The sequence below is a fragment of the Neopelma chrysocephalum genome, unplaced genomic scaffold, assembly GCF_003984885.1.
Source record: "Neopelma chrysocephalum unplaced genomic scaffold, ASM398488v2 Primary Assembly neopelma1_23, whole genome shotgun sequence".
Classification (NCBI taxonomy): Eukaryota; Metazoa; Chordata; class Aves; order Passeriformes; family Pipridae; genus Neopelma; species Neopelma chrysocephalum.
In genome coordinates this window covers 13,477,042-13,498,579 of record NW_020897691.1, presented here as the reverse complement: position 1 = coordinate 13,498,579, position 21,538 = coordinate 13,477,042, and the positions used below count along the sequence as shown (strand labels likewise).

General features: G+C 36.7%; 1 protein-coding gene across 8 annotated transcripts in view; it reads right to left on the bottom strand.

The window, feature by feature from the left end:
• UTRN (utrophin) overlaps positions 1-21,538 on the bottom strand; it is a 380,224-nt gene that overhangs the window by 40,476 nt on the left and 318,210 nt on the right. For all 8 annotated transcript variants that reach the window (XM_027687304.1, XM_027687284.1, XM_027687314.1 and 5 more), the window contains 4 exons: positions 16,264-16,349; positions 8,899-9,056; positions 6,030-6,196; positions 3,481-3,592 (listed from right to left, as the gene is read on the bottom strand). In XM_027687304.1, coding sequence (XP_027543105.1) covers positions 3,481-3,592; positions 6,030-6,196; positions 8,899-9,056; positions 16,264-16,349 — 523 coding nt within the window. The remainder of the gene's footprint in view (positions 1-3,480; positions 3,593-6,029; positions 6,197-8,898; positions 9,057-16,263; positions 16,350-21,538) is intronic.

Sequence of the window (21,538 nt, the reverse complement as noted above, 5' to 3'; positions counted from 1 at the left end):
AGAGAGTTTTCTTTTGGAGAATGAAAACTGATGCAGTAAATATTTCCATCTGAAATTCAAAGATCCATTGGTACAGAAAGCCACATTAATATAACACAAGTGACACTATTGAGAGGACCTCTGTTCCAAAACAACTAAAAATAAACCACGTAGATAGTTACATAAGAGCATTCCTGAATAAGATGCTAAGAAAATCTTACATCTTACATATCTCACTGCAAAATTCTACATTAAAAAGCCTGTTTCTCCATCTTTTCAGAGAAAGACTAGGTGAAAAAGGTGGAATACTAACTAGAATAACTTTGCATTTCTACTGCTTGAGAGAGTAATACCCATCTCTAAATCCTGGATGAAAGAAAAACAGACATAACTCAAGTCATTATTATTAATTTTTTTGTATTTTCAGCATCAAAAAAACTAAATTGCAAGGTAGGATGAATGCTGAATGGCATTACAGATTAGTATACATATAGCTATGTGGAGTAAATGGTCATACTCTGAAATTGTGAAGCAATTCTTACCTAATGCAAACCACAAAACTCATTAAAATGGAGAACTGTCCCCTCGTAAATTTCATTTTAAAAACAGATTCCTTAAGCCATTCCCCAAATTATTTTAAATTTAATAAGAAGTTACTGTGCTTCTGAAAAATCCCTTCATACCCTACACTTAACTACTTACCTGAAGACAATTAAATGGTCTTGCCTTCACCTGTGACTAAGCTCCAGTTCTAAATGTCAGCTTCATTAATGGAAGCATTTTCTTACCTGTTTATTGCTAGTATTCTTGATATTAATGTATTAATATGCATTAGCAGTAAGAAAGAGAAGCTTTTTAATGAGTTCATGCATTTGTACTCTGCTTTTCAACACTGGCCAAAAAAGTAACATTTTAACATCAACAGCTTTTAAATTTAGTTGAAAAGGTAGAGTAGATGCACTCCTCAGGCTATCTGTACTGTAATTTAATGGATTCTACTGAACAATTCACTGGCCTTTGGTACTTTTTCTTTTATTTCACAGACCTGGGTCCATGCTATTTTTCAGGCATTACTCATTTTAAACATATAAGCTATTCTACTAATTGGAAATTCTTGACTACTGTATTACATTAAACAAATTCAATATGTAGAGAAGTTTAGCAACAAATTAGCACACCAACCAACACACAGCAAGGATAAATAATACTGAATTCTTTTCGTGAAATCAATTCTTTATTCCTGACCTAGTGCAGATGAGATTAGTTAAAACAGATTGCATGTGGGTACTGATTATGGAAGTTTAACGGGCATGTAAGTCTGTTCATATAATGGGTCATTTCTTCTTACAGAAATGGAGCTAACAGAGTGTACTTACAGCAGGACCCAAGTAAAATTCCAACTCTCATATTCAGATTCCAAATTAATGGGGGTCGGTGCTGGACCTCTAATTTTACGCGTCACCTAAATTAAATGCCATTTCTTTTATTCTGCTCTACTTAAAACTGCCGCAAGTTCCTTCCTTTACCTCCTATACACTTGCCTTCCTTCAGTCACTCTAATCATGTTATTTTATTTTACACTTAATATTACTTTAAAACCATATTCTATCTGCAGCAGTAACAGAAATCTTCATTATAATACAAGCCATCCCTGGTCCCACGGACAAGAGAGGATTCCAGCCATTTCCAGAATCTGTTTTTCTGTTCATCAGTCTTTAGTTTTAAATGAGATGGTTCACAGTTACCTAACGTGAACATGTTTAACAAGAACTGAAATTTTCTCTTAGATATCAAATCTGCTGCTTCAGAAAAAAAACGGAATTCATCAGAAATACACCATCTTATTCTAGGGATAGTACCATACCTCATACCAGATATAATCTGTATTTGACTGATGCAACAGGAAGGCCATTTTATCCTGTGGACCAGCAGCATTATCTATTTCAACAACCCTTATAATTTAATTTCAGAATTTTCAGTATATTTTAGGTAGTAACGAAAAACATTTCTGTTCCGCTACTGATGAGGTTTGAGAGAACTTTATAAGGAGGAAATAAAAAATGAATCCAAGAAAAATACATTCCAAACATGTTCAAATTTTTGGATTATGTTAGCTAAGGAGGCAAGTAAAAAATCAGTATCACCATATTTTTAATGATTTCTATTCACAGACCTCCAGATCTTGAGGGTTAGAAAATGGAAAAAAATGGCAGTATATCATGCCACAAAACCAGTACAAAATAAACCTGAAAATGATTTCTGAAAAGAGAAGGCATAAAGAGAAAAAACAGTGACTAAACACAACAAATATTAAAACTGGCTGAAAAAACGATAAACATACTCAAAAAATATTCTTCAGAGTATAGCCTGACATGCCAATTTAGCAATCAAATCCTAACATTAGGATACAGAATTAACGAAAATAAATTAACATAGCTCATGTTTTCTTCTGATTATAATGGAGTGAAAACAGTACTTAAGAGAGTTTGAATTCTGTTACAAGACACATGCCAGGTAAAAGAGAGGGAAAACACAGGTAATAAGTTCAACAAGTACAGCAAAAGACAGTCAGGTAACTCAATGACTTTTTGCTATTCTAAGAACCCAAAGAACCTTGTAACACTACTGGAAATCACAGCTCTATTGAATAAGCTCTATTTACATTCTGGTCTGAATTTTTCTGAGCAAACAGACCTTTCAGCACTGTTGTATAGATAACATAACAGTTATCCTATTAATTTATTTCTGAGTTAAAATTCTTGAATTTAAACAACTATGATAAAAAAGTGAAAGTGCTATTTGCATGTAGCCACCCAGCCACTCCTCCTCTTAAGAAAGACTCCTAGAAATCTCCATAGAAAATTGTGTTTGAAACATCATTAGGAAAATACTGTGTTTTAAAATTAGTTTGTGTTAGCTACTGCAGGCAAACCTCTCACAGAGGTTAGAAGATTTTGAGTTAGAAACTATCAATTCTGTCTAATAACTCAGCAGAATGAAACTCAACATATTTCCAATCACATTTTCATGAAGGAAGCAAAATGTTGGACCTGAAAACAAAGATCACACACCTCTCTAAAAATATTAAAGTGCATTACTAGAATATAAATATTCTTTCCTATGGTATAGCAATAGTAAGGTGAGTCCTTTTTCTCTGACATGTCTCACCCTTACAGTGTGTGTGCACATGCAAGTATACAAGTACTACAATTATATTTAATATTCAAGCTTTGTTTTTACAAAGCAAAAGTGAAGTTCAAGTTCTCTCACAGCTGGATATGTCTACCCATTTCTATAGAATCCAAACACTGTCCACATAAAATCAGCAACACTAGCAAGGCCCCTGATGCCTTCCAAAGAGAAAGGTAGGAATACAGGCCCTACTAAACATATGAAAAAGAAATCCTGGCAAAATAGTGAGGTGACAAAAGACTACGTAAAAAATTTAGACCTCAAATAATGCAAATAATGATTGTTACCTCTTAGTAAATTAGTACTCACAGGTATACAGTACTCCACCATTGGATAATGCAATTTATGCCCCTTTGCTGTACGGCCAGAAAAGAAACAGCTCTGACAGACATCATAGTTGAAATGTTTTAAGCTCCGATACCTATGGGGACATTAAACATAGTGATTAAAGATTCTTAAGTCTACTTCTAATTAAGCCTCACAAACCAAATTACTCTCTGAAATGGTGTCACCTGGTTTTCAGCAGCAGCAGCAACAGAGTGAATTTGTTGGGATTAGCTTAGAAAGAACCTTGAAGTGTGTGGGTGTGCGTGACTAGGATGTGGCACAGCCACCACTCATCACAGCTGCAGACCCAGGGGCCACTGCAGTGCCACTGCAGCAGCTGCACGGGAACACTGGAAAGCCGCAGCCCTCTTAACCCAATTCACAGAACCTCCTAACACTGAGGATTTAAACAAAGTTCCTGTCTCTATATCCATATAGAGCCATCGTCAATCATGTGTTGCCTAAGTCACTTTGAAGCAGAAAATCTTACAGGCATCAGCTTCATAGATGGACTGTGAAGAATTTATAACTTTCAAGTTTTTACTGACTTTAAACCATATTGGCTTTAGTTTTTCTTTTCCTCTATTTAGTATTCAGACGGTATCTCAAAAAACTTTTATAAGCCAGACTGGTTTACTTTTACATGCTTTTACCCTGAACAGTTAGCTTAAGTGTTTGTAAATAATTTTGATGCTCAGAAATTCCAAACACATTTCAGGAAATGACATTCTTGAGAATTCATGAATTATAAAAACAATACAAAATTCAGTTTAAAAAATTACAATGCTATATTTACTTTTGGTATTTTTTTTTTAAGAAACTATGTATAAACAAAGTAACAAACTTATACAGTACCCCTTGCATTAAATGTAGTCACCAGGAAAATGATTTATTTATTTAGACCAGAGCAGACTAAAGCAACAATTCAATTCCAGATTCCCCCCACTGTTTTTATAGTATGGTTGTTCTGACTGGATGAGATTATATCATTAGTATGAAACTAAAATGAGCAAACTTACCCAAATTGAATAGCTACTGAATAGTTAAAGTTTAAATTAAATTGCTTCCTGAGAGCAGTTTTCAGTACCCATTCACATTTTTTCCCTGCTGAGTTTGATGTTTTGTTTTGCAAGGGAATATGTGTCTATAAATGTAAAGGTTCACTTTAAAGGATGCTGATGCAACTGTTTATAATCTTTATTCAGAGCCTGTGCATTAAAGGGCCACATTTACCTTCTGCTAAGATGCTAGAGGCTTTTGTTGTTGCAGATCTCATTGTAGAAATTCTACAACTTCATTGTAGAAATTATTTAGAATGACCCATTCCTTTGTCTTCCTTTCTCTGCTTTTCTATCTCTCTACCCTCCTTCTACACATAGTACAGATAAGATTCATCATCCCCAACTTAGATAACTAAAACATATCTGAGCTGGAGCATTGTCACTCTATGCTCCCTCAGGCAATAATAAAGAAAAAGAAGAACACTTCAAGAAATTTCATCTCCTCTTAAGACAGGGAACAAAGTTTGACCAGATTTATTACTTTTGCAAATACATATCTATATTTATAATGACAAAAAAGAGGGTTGCTAGCTCAGTCTTGTAAGATTGACTAAAACCAGCATGCCTAAAATTAGGTGAGATTAATCTGACCTCAGGATTCATATTATTATCCTTTAAAACAACTGAAAGATGGAGTACAGAAAGCATGGGGTACAAAACTTACTCATCTGCCAAGATACCTGAAGAAAAATCTCAGAAGCACTTACAAGACCATTTTATATTTTTCCCAAATAATACACTAGACTCCATGACCACAGTAGAGGAAAAATCCAGTTATTCTTAGCTGTAGCTGTAGCCCCTGCTGGGATTTTCTGGGGGATATTTTGCATCATTTTGTACATGGGAATAATCAATTCACAAATGCATGCTAGTTGTAACAGTACTCACTAAGGGTACCAACTACAGTTGAGGAGAATAACATGGAGAATATTCCCCATGTAATTTTTTTCTTTTGGAATTCACGCCTTTCTTTGAACAGACGAAAGTTAGATTAAGTTCCATGTTTGAGACAGGAACTGTGCAAGCTGTATCACAGCAACATATCAGTGTTTGTTTTAAGCAAGAAAAGACTGATGTTGAAGGATGTTTAATGTTGCCTGGCATAAGTTAGTTTCCCAAGCCCTACACAGGAGAGCAGACAGTCAGTCCACATTTTTTTTTACTGATCACCTCCTTTTAATCTTGTGCTTACAAAAAACATGGTGTGCATTCATATTTAATTTGTTATCTGTGGGATCCAACAATGCAAAAACACCTGATGACATTCTGCCCTGTACTTCTGTCAGTCACTGTCTAACAGTGGTACTGCAGCAGCCAGAATTGCACTAGCTCAGGCCACACCACAGGTGACAGATCCTATCTTAAAGCAGGAAAACAGTGGAAAACAGACAGAAAAAACTGCACTTGTTGGAAGGCTTAAAAGTGTGGATATTTTCAGGGAAACACTGTACCTAACTGCCCTCCTCTTACCTAAATCCGACAATTGGACACTCTTTACAGATGTTGCACTTGGCCTGATGTTTTGCTGTTTCTGCAGCTGCCACGCGGTGTAGAACTGGTAGCCACACCATAGACTGTGGTTCTAAGCGCATCCAATCTATAAATTGCTTTACAGTTATTTCTGGCTTATTGTGATTCTGTGGAGAGAAAGAACCCACATCCAAATTAAAAAAGAATAAATAATAAAATAAAACAACACACACCCAAAAGCAAATTTTCCTTAGAATTCTATGGAAGAAAACCAAACAACAACCTGTGTTAATCCTTTCCATGACAGGTTCATCCAAAACCATTTACAAGACACAAGAAATAACCTTGATCAACATGCAAATAAAGAAAACAAGTCAGTCAGTAAGACTATAGGAGACTAAAACAGCAGTAATAGAGTAGACAGATGGTAACAAAGGTGGAGGACATAGTAAATGAGTAACAGAGTCCCTTGTAAAGCTGTCTTTGAACTGAAAGGACTTGAAAAATAAGTATGAGCATGAAAGGGAAGCACTTTCTGCATCTCAGACATACTAAAGACATGGTTGACTTTTGAGTTATAATAATAATAATAATAATAATAATGGCCCATCTTCGTGAACGAAGATTTGGGGAAAGGTCTTTTACCTTTCCAGCCTGCGCAATGGATTTTTTTAGGTGAGACACAGCCTGCGCTGAACTGAGCCCACCCTTTAATCCTAAGGTTCATCTGCCGGGGCCAAGCAAGCTTGGACAATGGCAGTGAGGTCCTCAGGACGTAGGTTTGTTTATAGTGTCCTTCTCATAGATGGATGGCCACACAGGGCTAACGACCTCCATCAGGCCAGGAGACCGGGATTCGAACCCGTGGTCGCAGCAGTGAGAGTCCTGCACGCTAACCACTAGGCCACTTTTATTACTTTTGAGTTAAGATCGATGACAAAATGCTAAATGTCAGTAGTGCTTGCACGTGCCTATTGATTGCCATGAGACTCATAATTTTTTTATTATGCTTGGAGCTCATGGTATTCTTTCTAGTTAGCACATTAAACACACACACACAAATAGCAAACAGGCACGTAACTAATGAGAAAGAAATCTCCCATTTTATAGGCAATCACTGCAAGAATAAAGCAGAGCTAAAGTATTAATGTGATTGTTTTAAAAAGCAAACGAACATGTTTCTACATTTTCTTTAAATTGTAACCACCAGAGAAGCCTAGCTGTAAAGGTATTTTATTGATCAAATTTGTCAGCAATAAGAACAGAGGTCATATTTCTGAGCTCACTGGAAGTAATAAAACAAAGCTGAAAAATGAAAACTATTCTTAAATGGCAATCCATGACAGAAAGAGATCCTAGGCTTCTTAACATATTTATAGTCCAAGTTGATTTTTGCCAGTAAAAGGGAGAAGCATGAAAAAAACCCACATTCTTTCCTCACCAAAAAAATACTTGGCTGAGAACTGTCATGCAAATGCAATTTTTTTCTATGCTTTTCTAAAGACCAGAGACTGAACTTGAGCTATTCGTGTGAGATGAGGGGTGCAACCTCATTATCAGTATAACTGTAATAACACATCAAGTGTTTAAATGCTACCTTGCTAGTACCCCTCACCCATAATTGAATAGTATGGGAGATGGGGCAGACCCTTGAGGGACTTAAAGATCATTCCTCTGTGACACAGTCTGCCACTAACAAATGAACAACTGAATATTTCAGTATGACTTGAACCACTCAAGGCCAGCGATAGCTATGTCAAGCATCATCCCTTATTGTCTGAAGCAGCAGTGTTAAAACATAAGGGGAAGTTTTACATGGTTAATGGGTCAAATCAACTTCCATAAGTATCTACCAAATTATTCATAACCTGGACAAACACACTTCCAATTCTAATCACCTGACTCCAGAAATTAATCTAATAGTTCTGAAAAAAGCTAGTGCAACTGCATTTTTCAAAGCACTGGACAAAAAAAGTAGAAATGTCTATGAAAGAATGGCAAAAGAAAAAGGCTCTAAAAGGTCCCTAAAATCTTTAATGTTTGATTCAATAAACTCCGAAATATCCAAGTCATTAATTTTATACACACCACAGTGAATTTTTAATCCAATTTCTGATGATGCTCAAATCAGCCACTTTCACAGAAATAATACACAGAAGCAGTATAGCTATCAATAGCAAACAGTTGGAGCTTTAGGCATCCTTGACAAAGTCAGTTAGTTGTGTTTCATTACAACATCCTGTTTTTAATTCTCATCTTCTTTAAACAGACAGATGATCCTTGCAGCCTCATTAACCCCTGGCATCTAGTGTGGGGCTGAACAGCAGGCTGCAAGAGCTTAATTCCATTCTGATCTGCTGCATAAAGGCTCATGATATATAAACGACTAAGCTTGAAGTTTCATGCAAGCTCTTTTGTCAGTAAAATAATGCTAAATAATTTCCTGGTTCGTAAGGTCAAAAATTACTACCAACATCATTCTCTTGTTCTGTTGAGATTGTGTTTTATTCCAGCAGGGAAAAGCATGTTGTTCTCACAGTATCAGGTTGCTTTGAACAATGCAAAGCAGGGTAATTGGTTGCTACAAATTTTTTTAACAGCTTTTAGAGCTGCAAACACTGTCAAAATCACAAAGATTTATATATTCTTTTGGCTAAACATAATTTGTTTCATCCTGTCCTAAACCATAAACCATCTTTTACAGCTGCATTTTCACAATAACTTCCCACACTTAGTTGCAGGGGCATGTTCATTTCTGTTCAAAACTCAGTGGATGTTTTTAAATTCCTCTCTTCTTTTTACATCATGTACAAGTGAATTTTTAGACTTCCCAGAGGGTTTTTTTTTCACATGAAGGTCTTTATCTTACCTGTTGGAAGCAGCTGCGCACACTGGGTTCAATGTTGCTCCCACCAAAGGCTGCCACTTCACCAAGCTGTCGTGGGATCTGGATAGCATCGTGAAGCAGAAGGCCTAGCTGTCTCTGATCACACATTTCGGTAGGGCCAGCAACCTCCTTGAAGAGGTCTGCAACATCAACAAAAGGCACCGTATCATTTCATTTTCACATACATCCCCTTTCATTCAGTAATGCTGCAGCTCGAGCTTTTAATATTTTTCTTATAGTCATGGTTACATGGCCACAGACCCATTTACAGGAGCTTACCTTAATCTAATCTTGATAACTTTGAGTATGTTTTCTTGATTTATAACCATACAAATGAGAAAAATAAGGCCAAATGAATGAAACTCTACAGCTTGTTATGGCACATGGTGGACAGGAAGGTGATTTGAGACAGCCAGCACAGCTTCACCAGCAAAAAGTCCTGCCTGGCCTTCTATAATAGAGTGACTACATCAGTGGACAACGGAAGGGCTACAGATGTCACGTCTCTGGACTTCTGTAAGGCCTTTAACATGGTCACTCACAACAGCCTTCTCTCTCAATTGGAGAGAGATGGATTTGATGGGCAGATAAGGAATTGGTTGGATGGTCACATCCAGAGGTTAGTGGTCAATTGTTCAGAGTCCCAATGGGCATCAGTGAAAAGTGGTGTCCCTCAGGAGTCTGTATGAGGATCAGTGTTATTTAATATCTTCATCAATGACATAGACAAAGGGATCAAGCGTACCCTCAGCAAGTCTGCAGATGACACCAGGCTGAGTGGTGCAGTTGAAGGATGCAGGTGCATCCTGAAGGACAGGATGCCATCCAGAAAGATCTGGACAAGCTTGCAAAGTGGGCCCATGGCTATCTTATGAAGAAGTACAAGGCTGAGTGCAAGGTGCTGCACCTTGGTCCAGGCAACCCCCAGTATCAATACAGGCTGGGGGATGAAGGGACTGAGAGCAGCTCTGCCAAGAAGTCCTTGGGGGTCTTGGTGGATGAAAAGCTGGACGTGTCCTGAGAAAGTGTGCTTGCAGCCCAGAAAGTCAACCATATCCTGGGCTGCATCAGAAGAAGTGCAGCCAATAGGCTGAGGGAGGTGATTCTGCATGCTCTGCTCTGTGAGACCCCATCTGGAGTGCTGACTCCAGCTCTAGGGTCCCCAGCACAGGAAAGACATGGAGCTGCTAGAGCAGGTCTAGAGAAGGGCCTCAAAACTGATCATAGGAGAGATATTCCATCCCTCTGAAGAAGGGCTGAGAGAGTTGGAGTTGTTCAGCCTGGAGAAGACGCCAGAGAGGCCTTATTGCAGCTTTTCAGTACTCAAAGGGGGCTTATAAGAAAGCTGGAGACAAACCTTTTTAGCAGGGCCTGTTGCAATAGGACAAGGGTTTAAACTAAAACTGGTTTTAAACTAAAAGATTTAAACTAGTTACAAGGAAGAAATTTTTTACAATGAGGGTGATGAAACACTGGAACAGGTTGCCAAGAGAGATGGTAGATGCTCTATCCCTGGGAACATTCACAGCCAGGTTGGAGAGGGCTCTGAGTAACCTGATCTAGTTGAAGATGATCCTGCTTATTGCAAGGGGGTTGGTCTAGATGACCTTTAAAAGTTCCTTCCAAATCAAACTATTTTACATTTCTATGAAGAATGAAATATTTCAGAAACTCATATCTTATGCTAAAATCTATGCCATCCTTCAGTTGGTTGGGGACAGAAGCACATTTGCTCCGGAGAGACTAGAAGTTACCACAAGTCACAACTTGCCATGCGAAATAGCTTAAAGTAAGAGCAGTAGCCAGAAAGACAACTCAAGTTTAACAATAATCACATTTTCTTCCTGGATAACCATGTCTGCTTCCATGTCCTTTCCCTTTACTGATTCCATTTTCTTAAGGTAGGTGTCAAGCCCTGCAGAATGAATGGATGAACCAGGATGACTATAATGACAGAAAAAATGGACACTGAAAGGGATCAAGAAAATTGTTCCAGATACAGGCACTGGGAAGGAAGATACTGCTTGTACCTACATTCACAGTTAAGCACTGAATTTAACAGGCAGGTCTGTCTGCAGTACAGATATTATTTCTCAAGTGCTTTCTTAACACATTTCTTAGATTGGATAATTTTAATTGTTAAAGTGTTCAGCTAAAATTTTTAATATGTTTCTGCCAATAATTTTGATTTATGAACTCTATAGTTGTGAACATTAACATTTATTCACAAGATTCATCTTTCCTGAAAACATCTTAAATGCTAAGTTTATCTAAGAAATATTTTTAAATTCTGTGAGTGGTACAAACGACAGAAGAAATGGAATTAAATTCTTATGTTCATTCCAGTTGGCTTTTACATTCTCCTTTTGCACTCAGTAGCTGGCTTGGATTAAAACTTCAAGTAATCTTAAAAGAAAAAAAAATCCATTTATACTATTCCCCTACTTTTTCATGTTTCCCACCAGAACAACCATTAATAGATTAGAAATAAACGAAATTTGAAAATTCAGTCTGACTGCACTTCTGATTGAGAAAAAGACAAGCTTCTTCAGCTTAGGCTGGCATAGTTTTTCAATTTTTAAGAGTCAGCTTAAAAAAACTGATAGTATAAAAAAAAAAAGGAAAAAAAGAAAAGTTTGTCTTATTTTGTTTGCATCAGTCTACAGTGGAAACGGGCACTAAAAGAAGAACAAGTCATTAACTGTTTGAGGCAGATGAAGTAATTTCCTAAGCCCTAAAACTTCAGTTGACTATGGAGCTGGTAAAAGAGGAAAAACTGTGTGACAGGAGGGGTAATAGGCAGAGTGATTAGCTAGGATGAAACCAGCAAATACCTTTGAAGAACTCAAACTCCTCCAAAACACTCCCCTTGAGTTTTCTTTGTTTCTTAACACCAGCAGTGCCATAACCAAATGCAAGGCTAAGGATGGTATCCTCTTTTCCCAAACCCCTCAATGCCTTCAGTGTGGCACACAGGAGCAGAAGCTCCTAAACTAAAGGTACAGAAAGTGAGAATGCTCTTGCTATCTGGCCTACCTACTTCAAATAACCCATGAACTGTTCCCTGGCAAAGGAGGTACGGCAAGAGAAACTCAAGTGGCAAATGTATTGGAGAAGAGCCTGTTTTAGCTCTGACGGGGACCACCTGGACAACATACTTGCATCAGTTGGAAAGGGGACCCCATACATCACCCACCAGCAATGACAAAAGCCATAAACTCTTGTAAATGGAGTTTGTTAACATGCACATAAATATTAAATGAGTTTCAACATAAAATACATTGATATTAAGGTTAAACTGTATAAGGGACTCTATCAAAGGACAGGAAGAATGATTGAGGGAGCAGAGAAATGATTATTCAGACCTGAGTCATATAAAAAAACATACTAGGAAAAAAGAAAGTCAGTTAATCTTAAATAAATTCAGCCTAACACTAGTATTTTGAGGATGACAGCAGTGGGACTCAAACTGCAACTTAGCAGGACAGCTTGAAAAAATGTATTAATGGTTGATATAGAAAGGGATACTTGAAAATGTTGAAAAGTTTATTAATTCCTACCAAAATGATAATAAGATAGTAGAATGATGTCCACAACATATGTTATGTTGAATTGTCACAAACCGAATGTACATTCAAATTTCTTTTTTTTTTAACTACCAAGTTCCAAATGGTTTGAAAATTAACAACATAAACTTAACAGTTAAAAATTCCCACCACATTCCAAGGATGCTGTACCTCATTTGAAAACTGAAATGCTTTGCAGATAAGATTTCTCAAGTAGCTCTTCTTTTCCACCTCAAGTCATACAGTTTTTGTTCACTAATAATTTAATGATTATTAATTTGATTTGGGTCATATGACCCAAAATCTACAAATCCACATTCTATAAAAAAATAAAAAACTCCATATGGTTTTTTCTGTTTCTGCTGCCAGTTTGGGCTTTCGGTATTAAAAATGAGTCCAGGTAAGAGTGAAATGCACACAAATGCATTCTGATGTAGCTCACAAGTGACCCTCCCGGTCAGAAGGGAAAGGAGAGCATAACATGGATACAGCCAGACCAGGGTACTGGCCTCAATAACAGAGAAGAAGCCCTAGATTCCTTGCCCTACAAGAATAGATGTGAAGCAGCTCACAACAACTGAATTACTTCTGCAGGTCCATTTTTATTCTCAGGAACACCCAGGCACGTGCTTGAAATTAAGCATGTCTTAAACATTTCCAAGAATAGGCATTCTTTAATTGCAGCTTTAGTAATTGGGACTTTAATTAAAGATCCATTCTCACGTCAACCCTGAAGTCTAGAATCCTAAAAAAGCAGCTTAATTAAATTAAAAGAAAAAAGTCACAGAAATTTCCCTGGTAAATAATTTTTTGAAAATGTGACAAGTGAAAAGATTCTACCTACACTGGAAATGAACATACAGTTGACAAAGTTCTTGTTTTTGATGAAAATAAATGTGATTGAAGGTGGCTGTTACAACAAAAACAAACAAACAATCAAAAAAAAAGGAAAAAAAAAGGATTAACATGAGAGAAAGAAAAAAGAACAAAAGTCTGATTTCAAAAGAAAGTAAAAGACAAAGATGAAAGTCAGTTGTACTGGTAAACTGAAGTTATTGTCCCCTGCCAATTTATTATATTATTTCATTTACCTGTGCTGGTTTCAGCTGGGCTAGAGTTAATTTTCTTCACAGTGGCTAGTATGGGCCTGTGTTTTGATTTGTGCTGAACACAGGGCTGATGAGATGTTTTTGTTATTGCTGAGCAGGGCTTACATAGAGCCAAGGCCTTTTCTGCTTTTCATACTGCCACGCTGGCAAGGAAGTAAGGAGAAGACAGAGCTGGGACAGGTGACCCAAACTGACCAAAGGGATATTCCAGACCATATGACATCATGCTCAGTCTATACAGTGGAGGGAAGAAGGAAGAAGTGAGGGGACATTTGTAGTGACGGTGTTTGTCTTCCGAAGTAACAGTTACACGTGATGGTTGAACACCTGCCTGCCCATGGGAAACAGTGAATGAATTCCTTGTTTTGCTTTGCTTGTGTGCACAGCTTTCCCTATTAAACTGTCTTTATCTCAACCCATGAGTTTTCCAGCTTTTACCCTTCCAGTTCTCTCCCTGATCCTGCTGGTGGAGGAGAGAGCGAGTGGCTGTGCGGGGCTTGGTTGCTGGCTGGGGTTAAACCATGACAAAATCAAATGTCTCAACAGACCTGAAATTGTGCCTCAAAAGTCTGGTCTCTCGAAGTCTGAATGCTTGAACAAACACTCTGCTCAACAGTTTTACAAAAGAGTGAAGGGTTCATCCAAAAGATTTTAAAACAACAAACTTGCCTCCTAAATGGTTAGAAGAAACACAGCCAAAAGGAGAAGCAAATTTCAGGAGTTGGTCTGAGAAAGGGAAAAAATCAGATGGCAGATAATTCGTATTAAGCACCCATGTTTGGGGGTCCTGCTCTTTCTTCCAAGTCACTGACTTTCTTGAAAATACTTAGGATTTCCATCACAGTTTTCACTTAAGGATCTGAAACCTCAGTAGGTAAAACAAAATTTCTCTCACAAAGAGATGATTAATAGGATGTGACAAAATCAAAAGAAGCAAAAGAGTTCACACCAAAGATTAGGTTTTGGTACACAGCTGGTGCCAGAGGACCCCAAAACACTCTGCAAAGCCACTGCAAGCCAAGAACCAATACCTAACACTGTTCCTTCCTTCCTTAGCAAAATTTTTTTCAGATTTAAGAGGTTTTCTGGTGACAATTTAAAGGTTCATAAGGACAATAAAACTGAAAAATATATCAAAGCTACTGATCACAGGAGTTACAACAACAAAAAGGATGCATTATCTGACTAATATTCTCTGCTTCAAGAACCCGAGTAACTACTTTAATTTCAGATGTATTTCAGGTTGAAGTTATGATCACTTGGTACAAAAGTTTTCTGAGACTTATTCTGTACTAATGTTTTTAGGACTTTTCACAGCAATATTCAGAAAAAAAGTCCATGCTATTAACACAGATGATGTAAAATCTGTAGCCACAATCAGCTGCCACTTCTATTTTACTACTAAATACAAAGCAACAACACAAAAATTAATCAGACCTAGTAATTTCTTTGTTCTGCTTCAGTGCCTGCATTTGGTAACTGTAAACATACTAATGTATTACCAATAGCAATTTAATGTGAGTTTATTGTTTATTCTCAGGTTTTGGAGTTTTTGAAACCATCTTTTGAAAGGGTTATCAGTTTGTACTCCTGTACTTTAGGAAAGCTTTTTATTTCACACTAAGTGGTATATTACTCCCTGAATTGTCATTACTGAACAAAGGTATGTCCATCAACCTTCTTCAGTTATGGAATAATTCACATATATGTCTAATGACATAAGGAAACTAAAAAACCCAAAGTCTCAGTATGCCATTCAAATGTCAAAATATGTCCCAATGCATAAGACACCTACTTTTGCTCAGTGTTAATAACCAAGATTATAAGATTGCCTACAAGTGCTCTTAAGGAAAGCAGAAATTTTTGCAGAGCTCAAAGGTACATGGAGCAAATTCAGTCTCTATAAATTTTTCATGTGTTTCCAAAATGAGTCAAGGAACTACTGCAAAGAAGAGCAATTTTAAGATGAATGTGCATAATACGTAAATGTCCATCACATAGGATGCTCCAATATAACGCTTCATCTTTTTTCTATATTTGTCAGGGGGTTTTGCCACAAAGTTACTCACTTCTCTTCTGCTCCTGAAATTATTTTTGTGAAATATTTTTATACTACTTAGTATTTCTCAAGCTTGTGAGATTACTTAAATCAACATAATTTAAACTTTCATTGTGCAATTCTGGCAGAAAGCACATATACCAGAAAACCATTTTCAAAGTTCAGATAATCCTTCTCATAGACTACTAAATACAATTGCTGGATTTTGATGTATTTCCTTGCTTTATCAGCCATAGAAATCTGATGCAATCAGCACTGACTTGCTTGATTTTTCCCTAAACAAAGCATACACAGACACAAGAGAGAAGAGAATTGGTCAAATATAATACTTCTCTAGCTTCCACATAGCTATGTTCTCCTTTTCTTTTGGGGGCTACAGTACTGTGACTTATGACAAAGCGGAATTGACATCAATACTTTCCAGTCAAGATATAAATCCTACTTTCTCCATTGTCAATGATGATAATGAAAACAATTCTGTTTTACTTACACACAAGAAAACTGCCATGTACAGGCATGAAAAATATTTTACTTCAAATTTTGCTGCAATATGTGTTGTCAATGTACATGACTTAATTATATAGAGTATTTTGTAAAACAAATTCTTCCTTACATCTGTACTTCTCTTCCAGAAGGCCCTTAGAAAGAGACATCAAGCCAATTTTCAGGGACTGCACTCGAATCTTTCCAGTTCGGCCACTGAAATTATAAAGATAAGACAATTTAATAGTTTAATTTTATTTCACTCCAATTCAAGTCTATTAAAAATATGAAGATATTGGTAACTTCTACTTCAAATATACTTCAAATCTCAAAAAAAAAAAAATTAACACTACAAATCACATTAAGAATTGTTCCCTTACAGAAGCTCAGCTTGCCTTCTAAGCAGTTTACACATATTATTCCAAACGACCAGACGATTAGCTCTGTAAAGCACTCAATGTGATTTGATAATGTGATATACACAGAAAAAATACATGAGCACACAGCAGGAAAGCCTATTACTCAGTGTGAAACAAAAGGACTGCAATAAAACCAAGTTTTCATATCACAGTAATTCATTCTCTTTTTTCCCTTAATTTTTGTCTTTTATGTTTAAAATGCTCTGATATATATGTAATATCAGGACATAAAGAGGCAACCACATACACTAATTCAATGATGCAGAGCTGTTGTTCTTTCTAAGCAATGTAATTTCAGGCTCATCTTGTTCAACATGAAAAAAATATGTCCAAACTGAAAAAGCAACTTGAGAACAGGTAAGTGGGTACCAAAGCAAGTAATGTTAAGCCTACAAGACAAACACTGTTCAAACATATACTAAAGCAAAAAACCCAGGTTACATGGAAAAGGACAGTTTTAAAGTTCAAAATATCAGTGCAGGAACATATTCTTATGAATTATTTTTTCTTTCAAAAAGTAAAAACCATGACAGAATTTGTCTTCAAATCAGACGTGGCAAAAAGAAGTCATAATAATAGTAGTCAAACTGCACATATTGCCACGTAAGGTTAGCTGGCTCCTTAACCAGCAAGTAAGATAACACTAAATTTAATATCACCTCAAACATTACTTTGGTCCCTTCTGTCACACAGAAGTGATATATACATTAATTACTTTGGGATTGGTTGTTACATATCTCTTTTCATCCTATCCATTCAACATATGGCCTGCTGTCTGATTTATTTCACAAATGTTGTGCTGAATACAAAATTATTAATTTATTCCTGGATTCTTGATAAATTAGCTAAGCAACTTAAAAATATTAATGCATTTTTCTTCACAACCATCACCTAATCTAGTAAGACTAGACAGCATTATTTTCTCCATTCCACAAGCTGGAACAGAGGTACAGAGAAATTATTGCCAAATTAAATCAAAAACACCCATTACTTTTAATATCTAGTTGGAAAATAAGGACCCAATTTTCCAGAATGTTATAAAAGTGCCATCTATTTTATATATTCAAGCTTAGCTTCACATTACCTCTTTCAATCACAGACACTACATCATTCTGGTACACTTTACCATCTAAATGGTTCATTTTACACCTTGATAAAAGTATTTACCCATTCTTTCCTGTGTAGGGTTGTCTGTGTTTTAACCTTATATTCATCAAAAAAAAAAAAGCTGAACATTCATTTGGGTTTGACTTAACTCAGGACTGACTACATCATTTGTTTATTAAAGACAGAAACTCAGAAAAACTTTGCAGCTAAAAGATCAGGGCATTTAGCTCACCACATCAGATATATGGAGGCTTCAAGCTTCTGATTTCAACAGATCACTGTAGGATCTGTGAAAAAGTTTCTTCACACAAAAAGCATTTTCTCAGAAAATTATACAAATAATTACAAAGCCCGCAATATTTTTCCAAAGAATAAGGATAACTGAAAAATCAACAGAAAACAAGATTAGCAATATGAAGTCCAGAGGGACCCTATGTCTCTGGGGGAAGAGGAACAATAGCATAAAAACACCAGGTGCTACCAAGGAAAACTAGAGAACGAAGATAAGCCCACTGCAGTTCAGACTTCTCTTGTCAAAGAGCTCTCAAGCCTAGACAACACTGACACTGCAACCAAGGACCACCAAGGACTGCAGCTATCAGTTATCTACATAGCCCAGCAACAGAAGGCAGCCTGTTAGATCAATGACGGTCCCCACAGGTGCCTCCTCTTGATCACCCACATTTTCCTGCCCTACAGACAGCCACATCCTTCCCAAAGTCTTCTTACTGCTATCACAGCCTGCTAAGCTTTTCTCACTGAGTGCTCTATGAATCAAAACAGCTATCATCAACACGGGGGATGTAATTAGAGTGCATGCGGAAAACTTCCATCAGCTACTGTCAAAACTGGGGCATGAAGCTAAGGCTGACTGAGCAGGTATCTCATCCTTCTCATTCCTCAGAAGTTCAGATTTTACTGAAATGAACACACTGATAAGGCCTGGGGTATTAACTCAGCCTGGTGTTAGAATCTGCCAGGTGTATTAGAGCAACAATAAATAACAAAGTTGTAATTCTTCAGGGAAAGATTGGGCCATAGAGAATGATCATGAAAGACAGTTTTGATCATATGGAAAATGTCGGCATATATACCACAGATAGCCTTCCTAGACTAATGTACCAAAGAAATTCAATTTAAAAGAAGGCATTATCAAAAGTATCCTAATGCCAAAAAAAACCCAAAACAAAACAAAACAAAAAACCAAGAAAATTTAAAAGTTGAGACACAGGAAGTCAGATAAACATTGTAAAATTTAAAAACCAGTGCACGTAGAAGTTTCTTTATGGGTAATTCTGACTGAAATGAGTCATTGCCCAGAATTAGTACATATAGAAAAATCTCATTTCTAGGGGTGTTAAGCTATTCCATTAGTACTGAAAGGTATCAGTCCTTTTTATATAAATGACATCTGGATATTTTAGCGAATTTGACAATATGTAGTCCAAAAGAATAACCATCAGCTATTGCTTTTGGATGCTATAAACACAGGCCTAGTCAAATGATTTTACAGAGTAAACAATTCAAACAATTTCCTTCACAGCTCTCATTGTAAATATGTAAGATATTTATCTTTAATTTTATTTAAAAAAAATTTTTAAAAATCTCTGGACTAGCCAAAACAAAGAACTTTAAGTTTGGAAAATGTTTATAAGGGCAGATGTTGCTGCCTGGAACAACCTTTGAGTCCTTGAAGAAGTAAAAGGGCCAAAGGGCTCAAGGGCCAAAGACATCTGCAGGTTAAGTCTGGAAAACTACTCAGTTTGTTATTAATCTGTGAATCCGTAATTAAATCTCAGGTTAACAGCATACGACTAACAGATGCCTTTTGTAGGCAGTTAAACAATCTGAAACATTGTATATGTGTAGCACCCATGCAACAAAAAAATGGAAATTCCAAGACACAAATTAGCTCTTCCCTGAAGGACAATTTAAAAAAACAAAGTCAAAAAATCCAGCTTAAATTTGGTGCCTGGTTTTTTAGCATTTTGTTTTTCATCCTGGAGTGAATTTGAAAGGGGAACAAGGAAACACACTGTAAAAAGTAATTTTCTCTCAGTAAACCTTCATCCTCCATTTTTCAAAGTTTAAATAAAGATTAAAGTACTTCATCAGCTCAAAGAATTATCTACACTAAGTTTTCAATATAATAATCAAGGGAAACGGGAAAAACAGGAAATGTTATTGAAAGAAAGGTTTTCTGCTTATTAGGTGCATTTTAAATATGAACAGATTAAACTTCTAACTGAAGTTAGGAAGCAAAGGTAATAAATCTGTGGTCAATCTGAAAAAAAAACCCAAACCAATCAGTAACTATAAAAAATTCTCTGACACTATTAAGTCTCTTATTCTAAATTACCAATAACATTTAAGTCAAGCAACTCACTTGATCTACTGCTCTATTTGCAAGTGATGTGTTTATTCAGTCACAATACAGAACTCAGCAAAATAAAAATAACTGCAGGAAGAACTCCCAGTTATTATTTGATGGACTCTCCAATTTTTCATCAGTAATGAGGAGGAGTCCGACTAACAGAAATGTCACAATATTTAACAGTAATATTCAAATGCCAAAGCATAAGTAGTCAGCACATAAATGATAAATGGTTCTATGTACTCTGTTCTTTCCTTCCCGCTCCCCTAAAACCAAAATAAAGTAAAATATCCACAAAAAAATAGGAGAACTGGTGTGTAATCCTCTAAGGGGAAAAAAAGCAAAAAGCTATGAATTTGGCACTGATTAAGTGAGCAAACATAGTGAAGATAATGTATAAATCTACAAGTAACAGCTCTCTTTGGCAAAGCTAGGTATAAGAATTTTTATCACTATTCAAGAAATACTTTTACTCTTTTCATCTTCAAACAGGGAGAAAGGAAATAAATTTTGTAACCAACCTCATGGAGCTTAGAAATTCTGATTTGTAATTCTGTGTATAACTCCAAACTAAAACACACATTCAGCTAGACACACTGAAGTGGACCACACCATGCATTGCACTACTGCGCTAGCTCCAGAGTAGTCCTGAAATGCCTTTGCTGAAGGAATGTAAAGAGACACAATGTAGGGCATGGAGGAGCTGATGGAAATCATGTCTTTTCCCAGGTTTTACTACATACAGGAGATGAGAATAGTGAATGCCTCTAAGAAAAACGAGGAACAAACTCATGACTCAAAAGGACAACCAAATAAAAGCATACTGCTTGTATGTCATGCAGGCTGACATAGCACAGGGCAGGGCAGAGTTCCACATCAAGCAGAAGAAACAAGTGACTGGGGGCTCAGAAAGGACTGACCAAAACCACAGGGGACTGCTGAAGTGGACTTTCTCATGTTTTCTGAGGCTCAGTTCTCTCTCTAGAACTAGCAGATGTGTATTTAAATGAACCCACAAATTCTCACTGTAAGTATTCCAAAACATTCTTGAGGAAAACTCACAATCCCCTGGGGAAATACACCTTTGTTGCCAGGATGAGGGCATGTGGACTACATAACACCAGCCCTCAGAATTCATATGTGGCAGGAGTTGCACCTGCTGGAAGCGAACAAGGACACTGCTGACCCTCCGGAATCAGACAGGCTTTAGGGCTGAGATCAGAACAACCTCTACTCAATAGAGGACTGAGGACAAGGAGCTCAGCCAGCATTATGGCATGCAAATAACTAAGTGTAAAATAAACAACAAAACTGTCTGTACCTGTGGCAGAAATAGAATCTGGTATGAATGGCAAACAACCTGGGAAATGTGGAACATTTACAGCAGGAATGCAGCTAAAGCAGTGTATCTAGCTCTCTGCTCACATATACATTTCTTGAAAACCTTTCAAAGTTTCTTTGGTAGTATAAAAGCAGTGTACCTTTTGTTCAGCGTATCTGAGCAG